The 26,323-nt window shown below is 44.2% G+C and overlaps 1 protein-coding gene across 2 annotated transcripts in view; it reads right to left on the reverse strand.

Annotated features, from left to right (window-relative positions):
- RNF128 (ring finger protein 128) overlaps positions 1-26,323 on the reverse strand; it is a 756,868-nt gene that overhangs the window by 109,053 nt on the left and 621,492 nt on the right. For both annotated transcript variants that reach the window (XM_078688665.1, XM_078688666.1), the window contains exon 3: positions 4,917-4,988. In XM_078688665.1, the coding sequence (XP_078544791.1) occupies positions 4,917-4,988 (72 nt within the window). The remainder of the gene's footprint in view (positions 1-4,916; positions 4,989-26,323) is intronic.

The following is a 26,323-nucleotide window of genomic DNA, read 5'->3' on the forward strand; positions in this document are numbered from 1 at the left end:
AGTGGGGTCGGAATTAGACAGATGTATCTCCTGCATGAACACAATGTCGATGCGATGTCTGACAATATAGTTTAGAACTTGCCTACGCTTTCTGGTATTATTTAAACCTCTAACATTCCATGACATCAAGGAAAGCCCGGAAGGACCGGGCTGTTGCCCTGGCTTGACCAATGGAACACCGTCACCTCAAGCGCACCGCAGTGCATGGCATTCCCACACCGCACACTAGCAACTTGATCAGCAATACTGCAAAAACCATTGAAACTGAGCAAATAACCCCCCTCCCACCCAGCCTCTTGCTAACCCCAAAGAGGCAAACCCCCTGTGTACTAACCAAGTTATGGCGCAATGAAATCAGCACCATAACAGTAGGATACAAAAGCGTACATCTCAAAGAGAACACATTATACAAAGATACCTTGGTATTCACCATAGGGCGTGGCAACGCCACACCGGCCGGGCAACAAACATTACAATATTGTCACGTAGAAGAGAAAAATGTGTGTATAAACTAAACATAGCAGGACACAATGATCAATACGAAAATCATTCAACCAGTCCCGGGTTGGGAGAAGAGTTCTACGCTGTCCTGTGAGCCGCCCCCCTGAGACGGGGAAACGGGGTGTGGTACATCAGTCATCCCAGAGCGGTTCTTCCTGTACGTCTGGCAAAATTCCTGTGCCTCCATTGGTGTATCAAATACGTGAGTTCTACAATCTACATCCACCCTCAACCTTGCAGGGTACAGCATGCCGTATTGGAGCCCCAAATTCTTCAAGGCTGCCTTGACTCCCTGGTATTTACACCTCGCCTCCTGAACCATGATGGTAAAGTCAGGGAAAAAAGCCAGTTTGTTCCCTTGCCACTGGACGCCGCCCCTGTCACGGGCCGATTGGAGGGCGGCATCTCTGTCCCTGAAGTTCATGAGCCTGGCAATGATGGGTCTAGGGGGTAGGACTGGTCGAGGACAGGGACCCAGCGATCTATGAGCGCGCTCAACTACGAAGCCTTGTGTGAATGTTTCTCTACTGAACATCCCCGCCAGCAGTTGCTCCACAAAGGTGTCCATACGACCAGTGGCGGTTGTCTCCGGAATTCCGATGATTCGGATATTGTTGCGGCAGCTGCGGGCCTCTAAATCTTCATTCTTGATGGCTACATCCTTGAGGATCTTCTCCATCCTGTCCAGCCGTTTCAAGGAGGTTGACGCACCGTCTTCGATGTCCGAGACTCTTGACTCCACGACATCCAGCCGTCGATCGTGTGCCTGGACTTTAGTTCCCATGTCGGCCAATTTCTTGTCCAGGTCATCAAATCGACCATCCAACGCATTGAAACCGTCTCTCTTCTCGGCCAGCATCGCCGTCGCAAGGGAGGCAGGGTCAGGAGCATCATTTGGCCCGGTGGCCCCACCAGTCAAACCAGGAAGGATGTCTGAAGCGGGACCAACAGCCTTATCAAACTGTAGCATACGTTGTTTGAGGTCTTTTTTCCCCATATTGCGAGAGGAGGAAGGGACCTAGTGGCCAATTCAATCTTTGGCTGAGGAGAGACCAGAGGACAGAGTGGCGAGGGCCGAACACATGGGTGCTTCCCAGCCAGAGCACCAACCACCAGGAATACTGCAGGCCTGACGGTGCAATGCCGAGGATGAGGAGACACTGGACAGTAAATGGAGGGTAGACCGAAGACCAAGCAAGGATGGAGGTGCGGTCACACAGGCTCCGCAAGGGGTGAGGGCAGAGTCCTGAGAAGACCTCAGGTCGACACAGTCGCGCGGCAACAACAATCAGCCAAAGGCAAGGAGGAGCAGAGATGGCAGCTAACACAGGTCACAGGGAGTAGGCAGGCAACCAGGTGACAATGCAGCATTGGTATCAGCAACCCCCTCTGGGAAGTCAAGGCCACCAATGGATAACAACCAACAGGGGAGAACACAGGCCCCTGGTCAGCCGGCAGCCTCAAGCCCAAAGTGCCAGGCGGTGGAAAGGGGAGTGGAAACGTAGTCCCCGGTGCGCGGTTCCCCCAGGGCAGGCCGCAGACCTCCCGGGCCGCCACGCGTCAAGGGGGGGTCAGGGAAGGGGGTGGGGTTTGGGGGAGTCGGCACACCCGACGAGGCCGAGCACGTCCCAGGTCCTAGTTGGGGCGCTGGGGCCTCCCTGCAAGCCCACCTCACCTCCCGCTGCCACCAACAAGCAAGGCCCCGGCGTGGACACTTCCACAAGGCCGGAGGTCCCGGGAGCGCTCCGCAATCTACGGGACCCGGTCAAAAGGCGCAGCAGGAGGGGTGGGGGGTGGGGGGGGCAGAGCCCGCAGAAATTAGCGTGGGGGGAGCGCAGAGCAGCGCCGGGCACCCGCCAGGGCCAAACTCACCGCCCCCGCAGAGGTCTTCTCCGCCATGGAAGGCCGCAGGGCCGCGCCAGGCTTCCGCACTGGCCCGTATCGCACCGGCCCCGGGTAACACCGCAGTCTGTATCGGGCATCAGAATGTTCCTCTCGGCTTCCGGGAACTGCAGGATGGTACCTGCGATGGTGACATAACTCCTACATCGAGCAAACAAAGGATTAGTTGTCCCGGCCGGTGGAGCTTCAAGCAGAGGCGGCCATCTTGGGCACCTCCGTGGCCACGCCCCCTTACAAGCAGAATTATAGCGCAAAAGTTAAAGTAAAGTAAAGTCCACATTTGTAAAGCGCACAATCACCCGTAAGGGTCTCTAGGCGCTGGGGGCCGTCAGGAAGATTAAGCGAGCTATTGCCCAGAGTCACATGGTGCTGGGCTAACCTGCCGCCGGAGCTGGGGATCGAACCGTGGTCCCCAGATTCCAGCGTCAGTCGCCCTGGCCGCGGCGCCACACCTCTCCCTCGCAGTTGGTAGCAAACAGATGACAATGAATCAACAGTAGTGAGTTTGGCTTGGATGGCTGATGTAGTCTGGGCCCATATCTTAAATGTATCAATTGAATGTCAACTAGGGTAATGACCAAATACTTTTGGAGCTCTTTGGTTTGTAAGTATGATAGGGTTCCAAGCAGGAACAAATACATTCACAGACCACAAACACGCAATGCATCGAGGGCACATAAAACCTGGAAGTATAAAAATGTTATAGCGAAAAACAGCTAAAGTGCATATGTGATAAAACACCATAATAGCAACAATAACATTTTATTTTAATGACAGTCAAAGCCCAATCAAGGGAAGGCTAAGATGCATAGTACACTTCTTCAGTGAGAATCCGAGATCTATTTCTGCTATCTATCGCAAGCAGATATTTGGTAAGAGCAAAGACAACACTTCTTGAAGTGCCAGTTTAAAAAACCCTAAGGGCAGTTGGATAATGTGTTTAACCAAGTTTCAGACAGAAAGGCCAAATCCATATCTCAAATAGAATTAACTTCCAATCCTCCACTGTGCAGGTCTGATATAAGAAGATAGCAATGGCATGTTAAAAAATTATATGCTGAAGAATCCTTGTTACCATTACCACTTTGTCTAGATCTTTTTTAATGGTGTATCTTTCAAATTACAGACAGAAAGAAAGCCATAAACCAAGTTGTAGGACAGGTAAGGGCATGGTGTATTTTGTTTAGCCATCCAATTATTACATTTGACCTGGATCACTGATCCTACATCTTGTTGGCACGGTAATGCTGTCTGTAGTGAACGTGACATCAACTATTGCAATAAATAAATGTGTCTGCTCCACACAATAGCCCATCCTCCTTCACATATTGCATTATCAATTGGGATGTACGACATTACAACGCATGCTTTTACAACGCGGTTTTGACAACGCATACCATTACAACGCATAGCGCTTTGGGGCACTGGATAGTGAATAGTTTAATTTACTATTCCAACTCCTGTCCCCGTGGATAGTAGGGAAGGTTATTGGATAGTAAATTAACCTATTCCCTATCCTAGAGCGCCCCCCAGCGCAATGCGTTGTAATGGTTTGCGTTGTAAAAGTTGCGATGTAAAGGCACTGCGTGGTAAAAGTTGCGTTGTAAGTGATGTTTCTTATCAATTGCGATACGTTCACTCTATTTTGCAGCTATATCATGGCTTGTCACTCAGCAGCAGTATCAGGGCAAATAGTGCCTTAAACTGTCTTGAGTGCGCTGCTACCTTCCACATATCACGCAGTGCCATTGGACCCTAGTGTAAATGGTCATAACGTCATAGCTGAGAAAGCCTTCTCAAAGTCCCTCCAGATCTTCTCTATCTTGGTGCATCTTCAGACAGCCTGCATTAGGTCACTAGATTCATCACCAACATCATTAGCAGTCCAACACTCGAAGGCATTCAGTTCTGTACAATAGTGCCTGTACAGCAGATGCAGACCTCTGACAGGTACATTAGTTGAATCAGCCTTCGTATGGAGGTGATCCTCTCTCATGGCAACAGGACTTCTCTCTATGCCATGTTTTCTAACTCTTCTAAATCTTTTTCAAGTTTCCAAAGTTAACAGACGTCACCCCGTCAGGGCACCGTACCACCTTCCAGATTTATTTTTATACCAGTCCTCTTTAGAAGCTTCCAGGAGAGTACTGTTGACAATCTCACCTTGACCTCTGAGGCAGCCCCTCAACACATGTTAATGTCTAAGACAGGAGTGCCGCTGTCTTTATGGAGTTTGCCTCCCTCTACGATAGCTAAGTATTATATAACAACTCCAGGTAATCACCACCAACCAACAATTGGCTTCTATATTCAGTTTACCGTTCCACCCATAATTTATTGGGTCAGACTACACGCTACCATAACCTTAAAGGTTTTAGCCGACAGCGATTTGCTTCAATGAGGAGATGAAAAACGTTTTTCTCTTCTACATTATTCCTATACAGATTATTTCATAGCTACCTTTAACAGTAACAAGTGCACAATGTTAATACATATGCATTATTATATTTTACCACGTCTCCTTGCTTTAATGTGCGTAGCTGAAGCTGTCCAATAGCCTTCTTTGCATCGGCTTTCAGTTTTTTCTGAAACAAAAAAACCCATCAGATACAGATTAGTCATGCACAACATTTTAAAACACATACCAGAGCACAGGAACATCTGCTTGCAGATTACGGTTCACACACGTTTCTAAACATCAGTGGCGCCTAGCATTGATCCACGAGGGCTGAACCCATGGCACATTACTGGATACCCATTGATTATGCAAATTAGTTCAATTTCGAATCATTGAATGTAAACAGATCCCATGTGAATATCCTCGGTTGGCCTAATGGCTAGGGCGGTCGAACATCCTGTGATTCTGGGCAAATCCCTCAACCTCCCCGTGCCTAACAAAAATGAATGCGGCCTCATGTAACGCAACTGGTGGCGAGTAAAGCGCTCTGATACTCGATACCGGGTCAAGTTCGTGATATATATATACATATATATACGCATCATCCTTTCCGTTGCATTTGTGCTCTTGGCTAAAAAAATTTAAAAAGTCACCGTTTCCAGCAGTGGGAGAAAGTTACTACAGAGTCAGTGTTTCTCTTTGTGGTGGATCTACACACCGGAGCGGTAATTGGATGTATGGAGATATATATATATATATATATTCACTGAAAAAACCATAGGTTATAGACCATATATAGTTAGGAATTAGCATTTAAAAAACCTTATTTTACTCACACAAAACCATTGAAATTCCATATATAGTTAGTTGCACTAACTATATATCGCGCACCCGCAATCCACTGCTGATCATGTCACATATTACATCATTCATGACATGGTCAGTGACATCACTGATGACATCTCAAATGACATCACTGATGACATCACTGATGACAACATCCAGTGACTGTATGTTTCTGTAAAGTTAAAATATGTCTTACATATTGAAGAATGAGTGGATGTATAAGTGTCTGGATGAAGGATTTAGTAGGTGCGTGACTGACTGTATGAGTGAGTGATTAAATGTGTCTCACTGAATGCATGGGTTAGTGACTAAACTGTCTTAATTTGTGCATCATTATGTCTGTTGTTCTGTAAACTGCTGCATGTGTTGATCATTAGCTATACGAGAGGCTATATGTGTTATTAATTGGTTGCCCAAGTATTTATATGGGAGATTGAGTTTGTGTGGGGGTGGCTGGAAGGTGTGTGACTATGCATAGATGTGTGAGCAGTTTATTCACTAGGTGTATGAGTTCAAGAGTGCATGTGGAAACAGCTACATAGGCAGTTGACTGTGTGCATGAGTGAATGGATATCTCAATGCTACATGTCATAGTAAGTACATATGTAAAACACAGTACATGTGAGAGTTGGCATATATAAATAACTGTGCATGAGAGCCACTGAGTGAGTGGTTGTATCGATCATTGTGAACTTGTATCAGGGATTGTATAAGAGAGTAAATATGTGTTAGTATATGTTTCAATAAGTAAGGTGTGTTTAACTGTATAGTTGAAGAAATGGAGGTGAGATTGTTTCTTTGCATGACTGACTGGGTGTGTGAGTAACTCCATGGATGAGTGGCAGTGTGTGAGTGTCTGTATACACTGAGTGTATCTAAGGTTATATTAGAGTCTGAAGAGGTTTATCGTATTAGCACAAGAATGATGTCATTTGAGATGTCATCAGTGATGTCACTGACCATGTCATGAATGATGTAATATGTGACATGATCAGCAGTGGATTGCGGGTGCGCGATATATAGTTAGTGCAACTAACTATATATGGAATTTCAATGGTTTTGTGTGAGTAAAATAAGGTTTTTTAAATGCTAATTCCTAACTATATATGGTCTATAACCTATGGTTTTTTCAGTGAATTTTCAAGGTTTTGTAAATGCTAATTCCTAACTATATATGGTCTATAACCTATGTTTTTTTCAGTGAATTTCAATGGTTTTTTAATAGCAAATATCATAAGCTGTCGAATGTCAAGTACGTGGTAAGTGAAAACATTTTCGCGTTTATGCACACTGATCTGCTTTGAATGGTGCCCCCCCCCTCATTTCTATTAGGAGTACTCTCTCTTTGCAGATAGTGAAAGGTAGTTAACGCAGGCCTTTGCCCCCGTTGTAATCCGTCGTGCCTGCTTCTCTCTCCATTTGATTGATTGTTATCCAAGTATTTACTGTTTTAGAATTAGTTCTCTTTGGTTCATTCTCTATTTACAAACAAACACAGAGTCGCAATACTCTGTTTAGTCTTTGCAGATAACGAAAAATCGTGTAAAAAAAAAGAAAAGGAATCGAGCAAAATCAGTAGGCCACTAATGGGATCTCTTTTTGACCTCGCTAAAATAGAAACATTAGGAACAACCCCTCATGACAAATACAAAACTAGTGAGATGAACTGAACTCCACACAATGATGGCTGCAAAACAGCTCGGCTCCGCCACCCACCCCGCCCAAAATAACGATAAAGAACGGCTGCCATGATTGGTTGCGGAATGACCACGACGGAGCTACAAAATGGTGCTGCTCTCATGCTAACCCCAGCTTCAGTCTGAAACATCCAGAAACACTGTAGACTACCAATTCGATCAGTTCCGGTAGCGCCCCAATGTAACCCGGTAGAGAAGAACTAGCCCTCCCCTCTTTGACTGATGGTTCTTGTTGCCTGTCCCTTCTGTTGTCATTTAACAGAACTATTTAGCCTGCTGAAAGGGGTTGTGTTCCGACCGCTGGTTGGTGGAGACATTTTGACTATATTCTGTACCTGCGTTGTCGCGTAATGCGTCATATGACGCGCCGCGTTAGCGCATCCGGAAGTCATCCGGGGCGCGCAGCGCGTAACGTAAGCATAACAAGTCATGTGACTTGTTAATAAAACTTTTCATTGGTTCATTTTACTTTTCTTATTGTAATGATTAAAGGCTTGGTCATATGACCTAAAAATTACGCTTTTCATTACTTCCGAACATTATTTTTTCTTAAATATATGTTATAATGTTCCAGGCTAATGTACTTTCCCGGAAATTTTACAACTGTCCTGCAAGTAAAATATATTCTTTTTTCGAGAAAAAGAGCGTTTCTTCGTCCCATGACGGAGCCGTTGAGCAAAAGAGGGTCGACCTGCTGTCTTAGTCGCCGATACGCCTGAATATGAGATTCTTATCGATCACTTTATGTTGCAGGAATAGAAAACACAACAGCCCTTGACCATTTATCTTTACTGCGTTCCTTCGTATTATACCTTTTACCCTTCATGTAATTGGTCTGCTTTATTTCACTTGCCTTTTAATGATTCTAAAACAGTCACTATTATTAAAAACTTTACCAATGTATATACTACTACCATGTTTTCTTTTAAAAACCTTTATTGTGAAAATTTAATTATACAAATACTTGCCTATAACCACGTGGGCCTGCCACAGAGCAAACTGTAATCGTATATGATGAATAGACATTTACACTGTAGAGGAACGTAACGGGCGGGCCATTAGGTTGCAAGAACTAAGGTGTCTAACAGTTACGGAATCGGTGGACGTACATTTTATAATTAAAATACGACAGGGCCAGTTACAATAAAATTATCTAGATATACATTTGCGGGCAAGTACCATGGGTGACGTTAATTCGAACTTTCAACAGTACAGTAATCAATAACACATCAGAACTTAATATCAATAGGGATGTCGAAATATTCAATCAATTCTCGTCCCCGCCCGCCATGTGCTTCAAAACTGCATACGTATCTCGTGATTTCAAGGTTCTGCAACCAGTACACAACAAGGAGTTACGAGTCCCATTTATTCCGGCGCCATTTTGGGCGAGGACGGGCAGGTCCAGGATATAGTCAAAATGTCTCTACCAACCATCGACTATGATGATGTTCATATGCTGTATTTATTAGAGTAACACTCATCTGTCCACATGAAATTAATTTGCCACAATCTAAACATGTCATTTTAATCTTTCCAAAGTTCTTCTAAATATTTGGGACCGTTTCCCTTGCCTCTGAAGCTCTCAGTGCCACTTCTTTGATGAATGTACTAGCAGGTCAGGGGTTCTCCTCCAAATCTCTCTTTAATGCAGCACTATAATTAATTGGTGCCACCTCTCCATATGACGATGCATGTTATAGTTACCACAACTATATTTTTTTTCGGTTCCTCTGGAGAGTTCATCGTGGCAGATGAAGCGTGTAACGTACCGGGCATTTACCTTTTTTTGCATGTACAGGAAAGGAAAAAAAAATCGAGCGTCCGAGTTCTAAGGTGTCCCAGGGCCATTTTAGTGGACCAGGCCCAAATCCAAAGAACAGGCCGCCATTTTGAGAGTCCTCTTGCAGCCGCCTGTCGCTGTAGCATCAAGAGCAGCCAAAACTCAGCTGAATGGCAACTGAAACGGTAAAGGGGCGCCCCACTACAGCAGACGAGCCTCCACCTAGGAAGGCCCATTCACGCCGGCTCCCCCCCCCTTCGGGCACCCCACGCCGTTATTCGGAGCAGTATTGTAGGATGGCCACACCAGTGCGGCAACTTGCTAGACATCACCTCGGTGGTAACCGAATCTCAACGCCTTGTGGTGTCTTCTATTCAAAAAACATTGTTATGCTGCCTTCGACCTATTCGCCGCAAGTGCGCACACAACTCAACTGCATAGCTTGCTAGACACCACCTCGGTGCCATCCGGATCTTGGAATGTCAGCACCTTTTGGTGTCTTCTCTTCAGAAAATATTGTTGCGCTGCCTTTGGCCCCATTCGCACATCAGTCCGCTACTGACGCCATCTCACAGGCTAATGGGGCGCCCCACGCCGACTTTCAGCATTGTAGAATGACCACACCAGTACAGCAACTTGCTAGACATCACCTCGGTGCCATCCGGATCTCGGCGCCCCACTGCAGATGAAGTGCCTCTCAACTATGAAACCACCACGGTGACATCCGGATCTTGGCGCGTTGTGCTGCCTTCGGCCTATTCGCACATCGGTCCGCTACTGACGCCATCTCACAGGCTAATGGGGCGACCCACGCCGAGTTTCAGCATTGTAGGATGACCACACCAGTACAGCAACTTGCTAGACATCACCTCGGTGCCATCCGAATCTTGGCATCTCAACGCCTAGTGGTATCTTCCATACAAAAAATATTGTTACGCTGCCTTTGGCCCCATTCGCACATCAGTCCGCAACTTAGACATCACCTCGGTGCCATCCGGATCTTGGCATCTCAGCGCCTTGTGGTGTCTTCTACTCCGAAAATATTGTAGAAAATATTGTTGCGCTGCCTTTGGCCCCATTCGCACATCAGTCCGCTACTGACACCATCTCACAGGCCAACAGGGCGCCCCACGCCGACTTTTACCATTGTAGGATGGCCACACCAGTGCCACAACTTGCTAGACACCACCTCGGTGCCATCCGGATCTTGGCATCTCAGCGCCTTGTGGTGTCAGTCAGAAAATATTGTTGCGCTGCCTTTGGCCCCATTCGCACATCGGTCCGCTACTGACACCATCTCACAGGCCAACAGGGCGCCCCACGCCGACTTTCAACATTGTAGGATGGCCACACCAGTGCAGCAACTTACTAGACACCACCTCGGTGCCATCCGGATCTTGGCGCGTTGTGCTGCCTTCGGCCTATTCGCACATCGGTCCGCTACTGACGCAAACTCACAGGCCAACGGGGCGCCCCACGCCGACTTTCAGCATTGTAGGATGGCCACACCAGTGCTGCAACTTGCTGAACACCACCTCGGTGCCATCCGGATCTTGACGCGTTGTATTGCCTTCGGCCTATTCGCACATCGGTCCGCTACTGACTCCGCCTGACGTGCCAACGTATTTTCTCCGCATTTTATACCCTATGCCGCATAACAGGTCATATGACTTGTTTATAAAACTTTTCATTGGTTCATTTTACTTTTGGTTTCCTAATGATGGAAGGCTTGATCATATGACCTAAAAACAACACTTTTCATTGGATGAAAACTTTTTTTTTTTCCCCAAACGATGAAAGCCCCACCTTGTTTCTGGATGTTTCAGACTAAACTGGCGTCAGCATGAGAGCACCACCATCTCGTAGCTCCGTCGTGGTCATTCCGCGAGCAATCATGGCAGCCGCTCCCCACCAGAAGCCTGCAGGAGTCGGGGCCCCCAAAACTTTTGATGAATTCTCAAGGCGGAGGGGACGCTTTCAAGAATGGGGTCCAAGACCTAGCAGACAAGCGTCCGATTTCCAAGGTGTCCCAGGGCCATTTCAGTGCACCAGGCCCAAAAAGGAAAGAGCCTGCCGCCATTTTGAGAGTCCTGTGACAGCCGCCTATCGCTGCACCGCAAGAGTGGGCGCAACTCAGCTGAATTGCGGCTTTTGACACAGTGGACCAAAAACGGACGGAATGGCAACTGAAACGGTAAAGGGGCGCCCCACTACAACAGATGAGACTCCACCTGGAGAGGCCCGTTCACGCCGCCTCCCCCGGGGCGCCCCACGCCGTTATTCGGAGCAGCATTGTAGGATACCAAAACCAGTGCGGCAACTTACTGGACATCACCTTGGTGCCATCGTTCTGCTGCCTTGGAACTATTCGCACAACAGTTTGCTACTGATGACCCACCCCCCGCGACGCCCCACGCCGTTATTTGCTGGGTGGCAACTTACTAGACATCACTTTCGTGTCATCTAGATTTCGGCGCGTTCTGCTGCCTTGGAACTATTCGCACAACAGTTTGCTACTGATGACCCACCCCCGCGACGCCCCACGCCGGAAATCTGGACGTTGTGCAGCGTTGGGACTATTCGCACAGCCGACCGCTACTTCGTTGTTTTTCCCTAAAAATTTTTATATGTTATTACTATTTTTGTTTTCTTGTATATATTTATAAATTATTAAAGTTTTATAATCTTACTACTTTGTCGGAGTGCTATATATTTTTAATGTGACACATAATTGTAAAAACTTTGATGTACAAAGAGTCATCCCTGGAATCTTCCGCTTCACGCTCGGTCCCCTCCCCAATCACAATACAGGATGGTTTTCAGATAATAGCAACGCTTCTGCTGTGACGGATCTCATCGAGTGTGGACCTTGATCTACTATAACTCCTTTGAAGAGGGGTGATTCTTTACAGCTGTGGCCATAAACTACATCTGCAGGGCTAGCTGATAGCCTAGGACCGGCCTGGACAATCGGACACAGAGGAAAAGGAGTGTCAGAGGGTGCGGTAGTGAATAGGGCGAAAGGGAGGTGTCGGGCGGGCACAGGGTGTGATTCTCAGGGAAGAGCAGCGCAGATGGGGGGAGGTTTATTACCCATGCATAACAGACAGCGGGGGTGACCACTGCCTGGGTGAGATGCTTGCGAGGGTGGGGAGCCATGCTAAGGATTGACAGCGTGCACAGAGTGGGTCTGGTCAAGGCATCTAAAATGGCTGCCGTGCACAACAAAAGTGTGGCATTTGAAAAAAGACAAGATGGCGCAGACAATGTTTTTCAACACTTCCTGATTTCCTTCGAATCGAACGTTAACAGACGTTGGGGCATATTACCAAAGTTAAACGATATTTATCCCTAACGATGCATTGCAAAGATTTTTTTACCGTCAGAAATTATCGCAGATAAACCTTGCTATTATCAAGGTTTATCGCAAATACGATAAAAAACGACCGCAATGCATTAATATCGCTGAAAACTCCGCGATATTCATGCATTACCGAGCTAATGCTCTTAGCCATGTTATCCACCTCCCATTGGATAACATGGCTAAGAACTGCTCAGGGCAGCTGTTACTTTTTGGAGATATTCGCGCTTATCTCGAATATTTCCAAAAGTTGATAATAGGAGATAGCGATGTTAGCGACTGTTTCCAGTCGCTAACATCTTGGCATGCCCACTTTGCATGTCATTAGTGATAAACATCACTCACATGCAAAGTGGGGCCCAAGATGGTCGCTATCTCCTACTAGCCGTCGCTAACTGGTGTTAGCAACAGCTAGGTAATACAGATATAATTTTATCTCCGCGAAGCGGAGCGCTGTTACAGATATATATCTTGTATTGAGCGTTAATTTCTCAAAATGCACTGAAGCACATATATTGAGACCTAGCAAAGGCACATCGGGCTACCAGTCCCTAATATTTTACCAAGTTTCGTGCAAATCCATTCAGCCGTTCGATTATTATTATTATTTTTTTTTTTTGCCCCGCGGGGCCCTTTTAAAACCTCCACATCAAACTTAGGAGGTCAGCGAGGATCTACTATGCCCCCTTATGGTCATTTGCCCCTTCGCTTTGGCCTCCTCTTGTCTCTCGATCCTACCGAGAGACAAGATGGCGGCCGCTACGTACTGTTTGGAATGTTTACAGACACCGGAGAGCCAATCAGCTTCGCTTCACAAAGCTCCGTTGCGCGAAAAGTACGCGTCCTGGAGCGCTGCCCGGTCCGCTGTTACAGATATATATCTTTTTTTAAACGTTAATTTCTCAAAATCCACTGTAGCACATATATTGAGACCTACAAAAGGCACATCGGGCTACCAGTCCCTACAATTTTGCCAAGTTTCATGCAAATCCATTCAGCCGTTCGGGCTAAAAGTGAGGCCAACCGCCCTATGGAAAACTCAATGTTAAAAACACGTTTTGGGACCCCCCTTTTTTCTCAGCCCCCCCTTGACGAACACCCCCCAAATTTTCAAGGGCTGCTCAGAAACAAAATGTTCCATTTTCCTGAAAATTTCAGCCAATTCCGTCCACAAACGCCAAAGTTATTAGACATAGAATTTTCAAAAATCCCATAGAGAAAAAATCCTAACTATATATACCTACTGGCGACCGCCAGTAGGATATATATATCTATCTATCTATCTCTATATCTATCTATCTCTATATCTATCTATCTCTATATCTATCTATCTCTATATCTATCTATCTCTATATCTATCTATCTCTATATCTATCTATCTCTATATCTATCTATCTCTATATCTATCTATATCTATCTATCTATCTATATCTATCTATCTATCTATCTATATCTATCTATCTATCTATCTATATCTATCTATCTATCTATCTATATCTATCTATCTATCTATCTCTATCTATCTATCTCTCTATATCTATCTCTCTATATCTATCTCTCTATATCTATCTCTCTATATCTATCTCTCTATATCTATCTCTCTATATCTATCTCTCTATATCTATCTCTCTATATCTATCTCTCTATATCTATCTCTCTATATCTATCTCTCTATATCTATCTCTCTATATCTATCTCTCTATATCTATCTCTCTATATCTATCTCTCTCTATCTATCTCTCTCTATCTATCTCTCTCTATCTATCTCTCTCTATCTATCTCTCTCTATCTATCTCTCTCTATCTATCTCTCTCTATCTATCTCTCTCTATCTATCTCTCTCTATCTATCTCTCTCTATCTATCTCTCTCTATCTATCTCTCTCTATCTATCTCTCTCTATCTATCTCTCTCTATCTATCTCTCTCTATCTATCTCTCTCTATCTATCTCTCTCTATCTATCTCTCTCTATCTATCTCTCTATCTATCTCTCTATCTATCTCTCTATCTATCTCTCTATCTATCTCTCTATCTATCTCTCTATCTATCTCTCTATCTATCTCTCTATCTATCTCTCTATCTATCTCTCTATCTCTATCTCTATCTCTATATCTATCTCTATATCTATATCTATCTCTATATCTATCTCTATATCTATCTCTATATCTATCTCTATATCTATCTCTATATCTATCTCTATATCTATCTCTATATCTATCTCTATATCTATCTCTATATCTATCTCTATATCTATATCTATCTATCTATATATATATATATATATATATATGAATTCGAATTCGTCCAAGTTCAGGGCTTCCGGGTGCTCTCGGGCGGTGCACGCGAGGCGCGGCAGGACCAGCCGCGTGTAAATTATTCCGTTTGTCTCTTTGCAGAGACGCTTTTCCTCGTGCACTCCCGTGTGATTGGCAATAACTCCACACTCGTATTTAGTCGATATTCTGTTTATTCTTTCATAAACCAGCAACACCTTACGCGTTTCGATCTCCACAGAGATCTTGCTCACAGGTTTACACAATCGACCATTTTTTTAACATTAAATAAAGTGATCAAAGGAAATTACTCATTGCAGTTGCATCACTTCCTGTTTACACAGGATTTCTGGGACATGTAGTTTTTGTTAAATTTTTCACTTTAAAGCTATTGAAACTTTTATATATTGTCATTGTAAATTTAAACAAAAATGTATCCGAAAATCATCTTTGGGACTAATGGAAATTTTAATCAAACACATTGAGATTGCATTGGATCGAATTACAAAACAACTTAGAGAGATGGAAAAAGAATTGGCCACAATTGATTTAAATCCAGAAATGCAAAAATTTAAAGATGATTTGGAACAATACATAGAAAAACATGAGGAAAGAAAACAAACAAAGTTCCAACGAGACAAAGAAGATTACGAGGATGGCCGCATCTTCACTTATGCCAGAAAGTACGAGAGATTTAGACAAAATGAACCTGGAAACTTAGGCAGTATGTCCTCTATATCCTCCATTGCCTCAACGGAACCAAGCGTCAGTGGTGGGAAAGAAGAACAAAGAGAAGCCAGAGCAAGGAATTCTTTTTTAGAGGAGATGAAATTGGCTCTAAACCAAAAGACTTGGGAAAAAACAATGAGCCCTCCAAGAAGTCAAAATCAAAGAGGGAGGGGGAGAGGAAGGGGACGAGGAAATACACCTCAAAACAAACCCGAAGAGGTCAACGCAAGCACGGCACAAAGTTCTGGCGCAGACCGTATAGGAACAATGACACGCAACATGAGAAAAAAGTGGAATCGCTAAATATACATACACATCAAGATACTATACCTACAAATCAGGAACCAGAAGAAATGGCATCACCAGAGGAAGATAAAAATATCAATGATGACGACCAGGAATTACAAGTAATCAACTTATCATCTAAAAACCTAAGTGAATTGGAACTACAGGTTCTTAAACGAGGTATGAACTTTTGCCCAACGAGTGGGATGAACCTAGCTGAGACACGAATAGATCTCTACAAATTTGTACAGAAAATAAAATCAGCTAAATTATTTATTGACAAACCTGACATGGCCAACTACAGAAGGACCATCGCTCAACCAACCGTTCAAATACCAATGCAAGATGCTGAACATTTTGTTAATCTTATGGAATTAAGCCAAACCTCACAACAAGGGGGCGGAGAAGTACAGGATTATTGCATCCAATTGGGAGCAGGATTATCCAAAATGAAACCTCAATCCAGATTTTATCCACGACTTCCACCCGGAAACAAAATAGATTTTTTTCAAGAATGCGTTGTAAAAGATCTTTACCGGCTGCAAATCCCACAAAACAAAGATAATCTAACAAAACAAGAATGCCAAGCATTAAATCTGCTACAACAAGATGACACCATTGAAATCAAAATGGCAGATAAAGGCGGCAATGTAGTTGTTCTAGATAAGGAGGCATATATGCGTGAAGCTCATTCTCAATTGCAAAACAAAGAATACTACGAAAAATTGAAAATCAATCCGTTACCAAAAATGAAAGAAGATTTAGACAAAAAATTGGCGAAGTGGTTCAAACAAAATCTAATTGACAGCGATGAATATAAATATCTGCAAACGACACATCCCAAAATGGCCACAATATACTTTCTTCCAAAAATTCATAAACATCCAACTAGACCACCTGGGAGACCAATAATATCTGCAAAAGGAGCCCTGCTGGAACCCATTGCAACCTACATAGATGTGTTCTTGTTACCATATGTCAAAAACCTAACTTCATACATAAAGGATACAGGAGACATGTTGAGACAATTACAAAATACTCCCTGGCAATCATCATACAAGTTGATCACAATGGACGTTGTGTCGCTATACTCCAACATTCAAAATAAAATTGGTTTGGATGCATGTAAAATGTTCCTAAGTGACAGGAGTATACAATTGACAGATCATACTAACATGCTTATGGACATGATTTCAATGTGCCTGGAACAGAACATATTTCTATTTGGACAAGAGCTATATCGTCAAGCCAAAGGCACAGCGATGGGCTTTTCTTTCAGTCCATCATATGCCTGCCTCACAATGGGACACTGGGAAAAATCATGGCTTGGAGATCAGAAAATGATGGAGCAGTATCCAAAACCGTGGCATGGCTAAGATACATAGATGATTTGTTGTTAATTTGGGATGGGACCAATCAAGAGTTTGAAAATTATTTTGAAATCCTGAACAATTCCAATTTTGGCCTTAAATTCACGTACACAATCAGTGAATCAAGGATAGTATTTCTAGATACCAAAATCTTTGTGAAAGACAATGTGCTGCATACCACACTACATCGGAAAAGCACAGCAACAAATGCAGTATTACATGCTCAAAGTTTTCAACAACAGAGTCTAATTCACAATATCCCTTACGGAGAACTCCTTCGGATAAAAAGAATTTGCTCAAATGATGAAGATTGGCAAATTCATAAGAATTTAACAACCAAAAGATTTGTAAAACGCAAGTACAATCCAGCAAGCATTCAAATAGCGTTGCAACGCTCCTCCAAAATTAAGAGAACTGATTTATTGCAAGAAAAACAATCACTAAACAAAGAGGACCAGAAAATCCGATTCATCACCACCCACTCAACGGCCAACAAAGCAATCACCCAAATCCTTAGGAAAAACTGGCACATATTACACATGGATCCCATTGTTGCTGAAATCGTAGGGGATCATCCAAATGTGACATATTGGAGGGCCAAAAACTTAAAAGACAAATTGATCCATAGTCATTTTCAAGAACAAAAAAAGCCTGAAGCATGGCGAAAACCGAGAGGTTTTTACAAATGTTCAGAATGTAAAGTTTGCTGCATTGCGAAAACAACCAAAGAAATAGAGATGGCGAATAAAAAAAACTTGGAAAATTAATCAATTGATCAATTGTAAAACTCAATTTGTCATATATGCCCTGGAATGTCCGTGCTCCTTGAAATATATCGGAAGCACCAAAAAAGAACTGAAATTACGCATTTTGGAGCATGTGCGCGCAACCATAAATTCAGATCGCAGCAATGCGATGGCAAAACATATGGAAAAGGAACACAAAGGAAATTGGAAGGAATTGACTTTCTATGGAATTGAAAGTGTGGGACCAACCCTAAGGGGCGGTGACCGTGAAAAGGTGATGCGACAAAAAGAATCGAAACATATTATGAACTTTCGAACTCTGAGCCCTTTTGGACACAATCAGGATGAAGAACTACATTGCCACCTTTAAACATGTTTCCAAATGAACTAAAGAACTGTGTAAAAATGATGCCTACCCTGCAATTAATTTTAAACCACACCAATTTAATTTATTTAACTCAATGATTTTTTTCTTAGAAGAAAGGACTTGTAGATATTATGTGACAGGTTCCAACTCAAGTTGAATGGTTGATTAATTAATTTTCTCTAGAAGTGAATAGCATTAATACTGTTCCCACATCAAATAAATACAATTTGGGGGTGACACAAAAGGTGGTTCACTGAATTTACATAATTCTAAATGTTATGAGAATTGAATTATGAAGTTTATATAAAACAGAATGTGGTGGGGACACTACAATAACATCACTAATAAAGCCCACTGGTGGGCTAGATTAGTAGGTTTCTTTTGTTTAAATGTACAATGACAATATATAAAAGAGTTTCAATAGCTTTAAAGTGAAAAATTTAACAAAAACTACATGTCCCAGAAATCCTGTGTGTAAACAGGAAGTGATGCAACTGCAATGAGTAATTTCCTTTGATCACTTTATTTAATGGTAAAAAAATGGTCGATTGTGTAAACCTGTGAGCAAGATCTCTGTGGAGATCGAAACGCGTAAGGTGTTGCTGGTTTATGAAAGAATAAACAGAATATCGACTAAATACGAGTGTGGAGTTATTGCCAATCACACGGGAGTGCACGAGGAAAAGCGTCTCTGCAAAGAGACAAATGGAATAGTATATATATATATATATATATATATATATATATATATATATATATATATATATATATATATATATATATATATATGTTGACTTAAGTTCAAAGACGCAGAGTGAGAACTGACAATCATTTCAGTCAGCATGACGTCTGACCGCCCACCCCTTCAGAGTCTGAAGGGGTGGGCGGTCTGGCGTCATGTTGACTGACATGATTGTCACCAGGGGCAGCAGGAAGCACCACAAGTGCGCATGAGTGGGGATGGAGGGCGAATTTTTAGCCCGTGCCCAGTCATGCGCACTTGCGTCTGCGGGAAAATCAAATCTGGCTCCCCTGCGGATCCTCTAAAGCCCGCCCAATTTAGAGAAGCATCCACGCTAGTACTCAACCCTCTTCGTCAGATTATTAATTCTTCTCTAAATCTGCTATTATACCTACAAGATGGAAACAGGCATGGGTATCCCCCATTATTAAAAAACCTGCGTTGGATCCTACTAAGCCAGAGAACTTTAGGCCCATTTCATTGCTCCAATGGCCGGCCAAGGTGGCTGAGGCACACGTCAATAATACTCTGACAAAATTTCTCTGCTCCAATAACATCCTGGATACCTCCCAGCATGGCTTTCGTGCGGGCCATAGCACCGAAACAGCGCTCCTGAGCGTGACGGTACATCTTCGGACCATCATGGATTCCGGCCAGACGGCAGCGCTGATCTTATTGGATCTTAGCGCGGCCTTCGATACGGTCTCACATGAGGTGCTGCTGAATCGACTGGAGGCGGCTGGGATCAGTGGACAGGCATTGGATTGGTTTAGGGCGTTCCTAACCGGAAGATCTTTCAGAGTCTCCACCCCCCCCGGTCCTATCTAAGGAACGACTAATTGAGCAGGGAGTCCCCCAGGGGTCGGCACTCAGTCCAACGTTATTCAATCTTTACGTCCAGCCACTAGCTGAGGTCGCCAAACTGTGGGAGCTATCTATAGTCTCATACGCGGACGACACTCAGTTGGTGGTGATGCTGAGTGACGACTCTGGGCTGAGTTCATCCAATTTTAAACATGGCCTAACAGCAGTAACAAACTGGATGACCTCAAACTACCTGCAGCTCAATGCCAGCAAGACTGAGGTCTTGCTGGTAGGAAAAGATGTTTCTGCCTGGGGAGAAAAATGGTGGCCTGAGATCCTAGGTAACCCTCCCGAGCCAAAAAGTGAGGTATAAAATCTGGGAGTTTGGGTAGACTCCTCCCTTCATTTTATTAATCATACCAAAAAAGTTGCCGCCACGTGTTTTGGATCCTTCGGAACTTCAAACCTATTTTAAAATGTTTCGATCCTTTCACCCGCCAGCTCATGGTGCAATCTTCCATCCTCTCTCGCCTGGACTATGCGAGCTCTCTTCTCCTAGGGGTTAACCAGGCAGAGGTGGGAAGATTGCAGCGAGTGCAAACCGTGTCAGCTAGAGCATTGATAGGGCTCCCCCGCTTCCACTCGGTTGCAGGCACCCCGACAAAACTCCACTGGCTGTCCGTGGACAAGAGGATTAAATTCAAGGCTGTTCAATCCTGAAATTCGCATCCCCACCTATGCTCTGTCCTCTCCTGACCCCGTATGTCCCTCGGCCAACTTTACGATCGGAAAGGCCAGCACCTGGTAGTGGTTCCACGGATAAAGCGCTCTCGGATGGGCGGCCGCTCCTTCCGCTATCTGGCGGCAAAACTATGGAATGCCTTACCGCTCCAGCTACGCGGCCTAAATGATCTTTTGATGTTCAGAAAGGCCATTAAGACCCATCTTTTCCTTTAGACTGCTTTATGTTAGAGCCGCAATTCTATGCCAGCGATAGCTGTTTTTTTCTTACTCTTTTAAAAAGCGCCGGGACGCCCCTTAGCTGGGGCAGCTGCGCGCTAATTAAGAATATGTAACATAACATAACTTGTTTGCGGATGCCAATTAGGAGCCCCTCAGTCTCCTAATGGGCGTGCGAAGATTAATAGTGCCCTGCAGCGCCAGGATTGGCTGAGAGTGGCTGCCAGTCCACTCCAGGGCCGTTCGTGAAGGCGCCAAGCCAGAGGAGCAGAGGTGGCACGGACCGGCTATAAGGTAAGTTTAAGTTTTCCTTTTCATATTTAATTCCCTGGCACCCACCCCTGCGCGAACCAAAACTCACCCCCCGCCCAGCGAGCCGCGACTGAGGTTTTCGTGAACTCGGTACAGTGATTGCCAGATTTCGCAATGCACTGAATATAGCGTTCCAACTATTCATTCTTTACATGACAGTTCCGCATTGCTATGTTATATGGTAATGTTTTTCAAGAAGCCAAAGGCAATATGCTAATTATTCGATAAATAGGAGTTTTGATTGCGTCACGGTGCTGAGCAAGAGTTCTTAACTGGGTACACAGTACGGTGGTCTTGGAGATAATTTCACCAAACTCACAAGGTACGAATGGCAACGCTTTTTAAAATAGATGGGGAATAATGTTACCCCAAATATTCATAATAAGGATATTGCAATTCATTAGGTGGTTCCACAAACAGATAAAGGTGCGTGGCTGAAGGCTTGCAAAACGTTATAATATGCCCAGTTGGCAGTGTGCTACAGGGCGTTATCAGTAGGTACCAGCCTTCCTTTCAAGTGCTGGCATGTTGGAGGCGGTGGCTTGGCTGACGTGCTCAAACTCAGAGTCTACACCTTTGAACTAGATGGAGTGCCACCATGTACAGCCTCGCCTCTCATCCATAAGCCAGTTGGGCTGTTTAGACGAGCTACCTTTTACTAAGAGCAAGGTAACAACAAGCATTGACAAAGCCAATAGGTTACGCCTATTTAAAATCTAACGGGTTTGACAATGTTCATATTCTGAATTTTTATTTAGGTTGGTGGGCCGCATTCAGGAGAGAGTCTGTTTTACAGATAATAAATCACAACGGCAGACCTTGTAGCTGGGGAACCAAGCTGAAGTCTCGGCGGGAGCATCAACATCCTGGAATTTCGGGCAAATCACTTATTCTCTCTGTGCCTGTGAATGTGCCCATTTGTAATGCAACTGATCATTAAATAAACATAAGGATACGAAGACGATAAACAGAATGAAAGGGAGGAGACTAAAAAGAAATGTGTCATGAGACATAAAAGCACACAGGTTAAGGCCCAACAGTGGACAAGTGATCCAACAGATTATAGGGGTGAAAAGCAGAGGTGTGGAGGGCGAGATGAATCAGAGACCGAAGTGGGCAGACAACCAGAGGGTGAAGGTAGAAGGGCCAATGTGGTATTAGAATGGAAATCTGATATCGGAAAGTTACAGCTAACTCGCCACCCTTCTTTCCACGTCACTAGCAGAGTATACAAGTATTGCAGATACACTGCCTATGGTCGTGGAGCCTTTGAGGACAGTAGTCGCCCTACGCTCCTTCGCCGCAGTGCATTTCGTCGATGTTATGCCTCACCACTTTCAAATGTCACCATCCGCCATTGATATATATACTGGCCCTTACAGACCTCTTTTAGAGGTCTGGGCTCTTTGTGATCATGGCATGAAACCAGTGTGAATCGTGTCTTTGTTCATGACACCGTGGACCCTCAAAGGTTTAAATGAGGATGCTCATAAGTGTCATGGATTACTGCGCGTTTCTGTTAGGTTTCCCTGTAGAAGGAGGTATTTAATAACTCCATGATCATAAAAGTCAATAAAAAGATATAGATAAAAATATCCCCAAAATTGTGAGGACAAATCAGTTTTGCCTTTAACAATTAGGTATATTCCGATCAGATTTGTGAAGTAAAAAAAAAAAAAAACACAATACGGTGAGTAAAAAAACGAACATCACGAGTCAAGTGCTTTGCGTATGCATAGGTCAGACTAAGCATCAGGTCAGGCACAGCGCACTTAAACCCACAATGAATACCTATATCTTTTATCAGAGTCACATGCCCAAAAAGCTTAATAGATAGCAATAACGCTGGCGTAGCTTTACATAATCGTGCCTTCTTTGTGTAATTCCTGAAAACATGACTGTTGTTCAGGGGTGAGCAAAACCCCATTGTGGCCTGGTAAATCTGCACACAGATGAAAATACACAGCTAGTTTTACAAGAGGTCCAGACACTGAAAGCAAACTAAAGTGGTGCTCGGTGGAACAAAAGTGTATATGGGAGATAATATGCAAATGTGGCCATCACAACAAATAAAATGCAGCAAACAGCAATACTGGATGGACACGAGCTGCTACCAACAAAATTGAAGGGCAATGGTGCGATGTAATGTCACAAGGCTTGATGCCCTAACCATGTGCCGTCCTGCTACGAGCTTCATCGTTCTAGCAGACTCTACATACCTTCCTGCTCAGCTGACCCGACCCCTGAAACAAGTCCCCTGCTAGGTGCTCAGGGTTATGTTTGTGTCGCTTCAAAGCTGGATTCAACATCCTACTGTAGGTCTTCAAACTTTATACTGTGGTGAGCCCCTCCCTGTTAAAATAATTTCACCGGGCCCGCCCAGGATAAAAAACACAATTTTTCAATAAAATGATAAATATTACTGGGTTTCAGAGCACACATTCTAGCAAATATAGACAAAGCTGATTTGGAGCACTGATTTTGAAGATGGCACACTAGATACATGAAGGGTAGAAGACAACAAGTCAAACATTTCAAGTGAGATTCCTCCCTCCCGGTTAAGGATTAGCCTAGAAATCAGCGAGGGTAGGGCTTGACTATATTACACAGCGTCTTCTGGATGGATGGGTGAGCCGGGTACACTTCTCAGGGTGCATCATTTTGCTTTCAGATGAGGTGATTAGACACGGGATTGACCGTCTGAGAAGGTGGACTCACCTTTTTGGTGTTATTACTGCAACGAGGAATAATGGATTCAGAGTAATGGAATTACCCAATATAATGCCATCATTTTCTCTCCTCTTGGCCACTTCTGCATTGTTTTGCATGCTTAGGGCTGTGCCCTTCAACTTTCTTCCAAATGCTATGTATTTTTATGTTTTTTTCATGGTTGCCACATTTGATTTTTTTCTTTGACGTCTGATGCTTGTTCACATTTTCACTCATGACCGAGTGCCTAGAGGGAAGAGCGCTAAGTGAAAAGGCAGATCTTAATCCACAGCACCTCATGTATTGCCCGCGCAAACCCGATGAGCTGACAGCAGTGGTCTGCGTGCCTTTGAGGGAACCCGTTTACTTACAGGGCAAAAGAAGCTGATACCATGGCAGACTGCGGCCCTTCTGTGCTCTCCAAGAGGCAGCCTGCCCCTCTGTGCCCACTCCTGGTCCCTGCTGCCCTCTTCCCTCACTTCACACAGATGGGGAGTGTGGCACTGATGCGCTCCCTCTACACGGACTCCTTACCACCTTACCTCCTTACACCAGGTATATACTAATTCGACAAACTGGGTAAGAAGCGATGTCGCACATTTACACAAGAAAGGCAGATTTCAACCTGAAAATACTTTACTCCGAACACAAAAGGTTTAAAGGGCAACAACCGAGAATCCACCACCTTCTGGTGATAGACCAATCAAAAACGAACGCAAGCTCTGCTCATACCACGGAACCACAAGATAACCTTTTAATCTTCTTCAAACAGAGCTGGCACTGCGGCGCGGCGCGATCACCGCCTCCCACGGTTATCGGGAACGATTAGATTTACATTTCAAAGGGAAAAATCAATGGCCTCTCGAGCACTTTAAGAAAGCAATCCAGGCTGCGGGCTGTCGACAGAAGTGATCAAATAAGCACTGGCTTTCCAAGGGGTGCTTGAGCAGGAGACAGCAGCAGCGCCAAGCACGATGTGTAAAGTTACCACTGAAGTAAGCAAGGCAGGAGGCAGCAAAGGCCTGAGCTTGCCACCAAGGCGCAATCACTGGCCCCGTTTAAAAAAATCATATTATACTCTGCTTAGGAACTTCTTAAGAATAAATGTGTGACCTGTACATCAAGCACCGATGTTAGTAGAGGCCTCAGCTTGCAGGCTTAGTTCAGACACCTAGTGCTGGGGCTCAAAATGGTAGCAGCTTGTTTTCTTCACAGTAAAAATGTAGATGACCATAGAGATGTCACAGGTGACACTCTGGGATGTCACACCAGAATCCACAATGCTCCAGACCCCAATAGTGTTGAAACTCCCTGCTTCTCCCCCATAACCATTTATCTTGGATATCATAACTAAATATACACGGAAACTTAAAAAAATAAGTTGAAACACTCCTACGGTGTGTGGTACTTTAGAAACGAACACCTTTTTACTTGGTTCCATTTCAGGTCCTACTAAGTTAACACAAGAAAAGGACTAGAAGTGGGCAAGTTCTGATGGATGTCCAGATAATTTACAACCCTTCGTGAAAAGGCTTTTACCTCCTCTTCAAAAACAACAAAACTGCGCTAGTGAACAATAAATACAGCAGGGTGCGGCGCAGTCAACTAAACCATAAGGATTTGGTTGGGCAAACAGACCAGGTGTTAGTCCTAAACCTTAGAGTGTGCCAGACCACTTACTAAAAATTGACTCACGCTGGGAGTGGGGCCATGTTTCTTATAGGTGAAGAGCCCTTCCTTCTACCCAGGCCAGGCAGCGGAACAGAACAGAACATTAAAGAGATATAAAGGAGCTCGAAATTATTAGAGACATTTGACCACCATTTTACAACCCGTTTTTTATGGCCATATTAACTTTTCTTAAAAGACTGGTTATTAGTTAGTCTAAATTACCTTGAACTCAAATGTGCCGGTCACTTATTGCCCTCATGTGTGTAGACTCTAACGAACCATTGATAATCAAGCTCAAATCTTACAAACGTTGAGCCCAAATATACCCGGCTCCACTAAAAATGTTAAGGGGGGATTTTGTCTTAATTCTTATATAAAGTCTACTACCACACAGGTGTATGCAATAGGAATGGAAAGTCATAAGAAAAATTTCGGTCGTAGCCTGGGTCTGAATATGTTATGAGTATTTGCAAAGCGCGCTAATCACACGTGAGGATATCCAGATGCTTAGAGCAGGTGGGCATGCACCTGTCGCCTGGAGGTTAGTCGAAAAGCCAGGTTTTCAGCTTCTTGAAAAACTCGAGAAGCCAAGAGGAGGTTCTGAAATGGTGAGGGAGGTCGTTCCATGGCTTGGGGGAGAGAAGAGAAGGTGCAGCCTCCGGCTGTGGATTTTCGGGTGTGGGGTATGCTAGCCAGTGAAAGTCCAGCGCAGTGGAGGCACCTGGGGTATGTGTTGAAGTGTATGTGGCTATTCCGGTATGCAGGGTCACCCTACAAACAACCCTGTACCAAGCCTATTTTAAGATCATCACTTTGAATTCATGTGGAGTGCCAATATTTGCTTAAACGCTTGCAATGCAGCAAATCA

Source organism: Lissotriton helveticus, chromosome 4_1 (genome assembly GCF_964261635.1).
Source record: "Lissotriton helveticus chromosome 4_1, aLisHel1.1, whole genome shotgun sequence".
Lineage (NCBI taxonomy): Eukaryota > Metazoa > Chordata > Amphibia > Caudata > Salamandridae > Lissotriton > Lissotriton helveticus.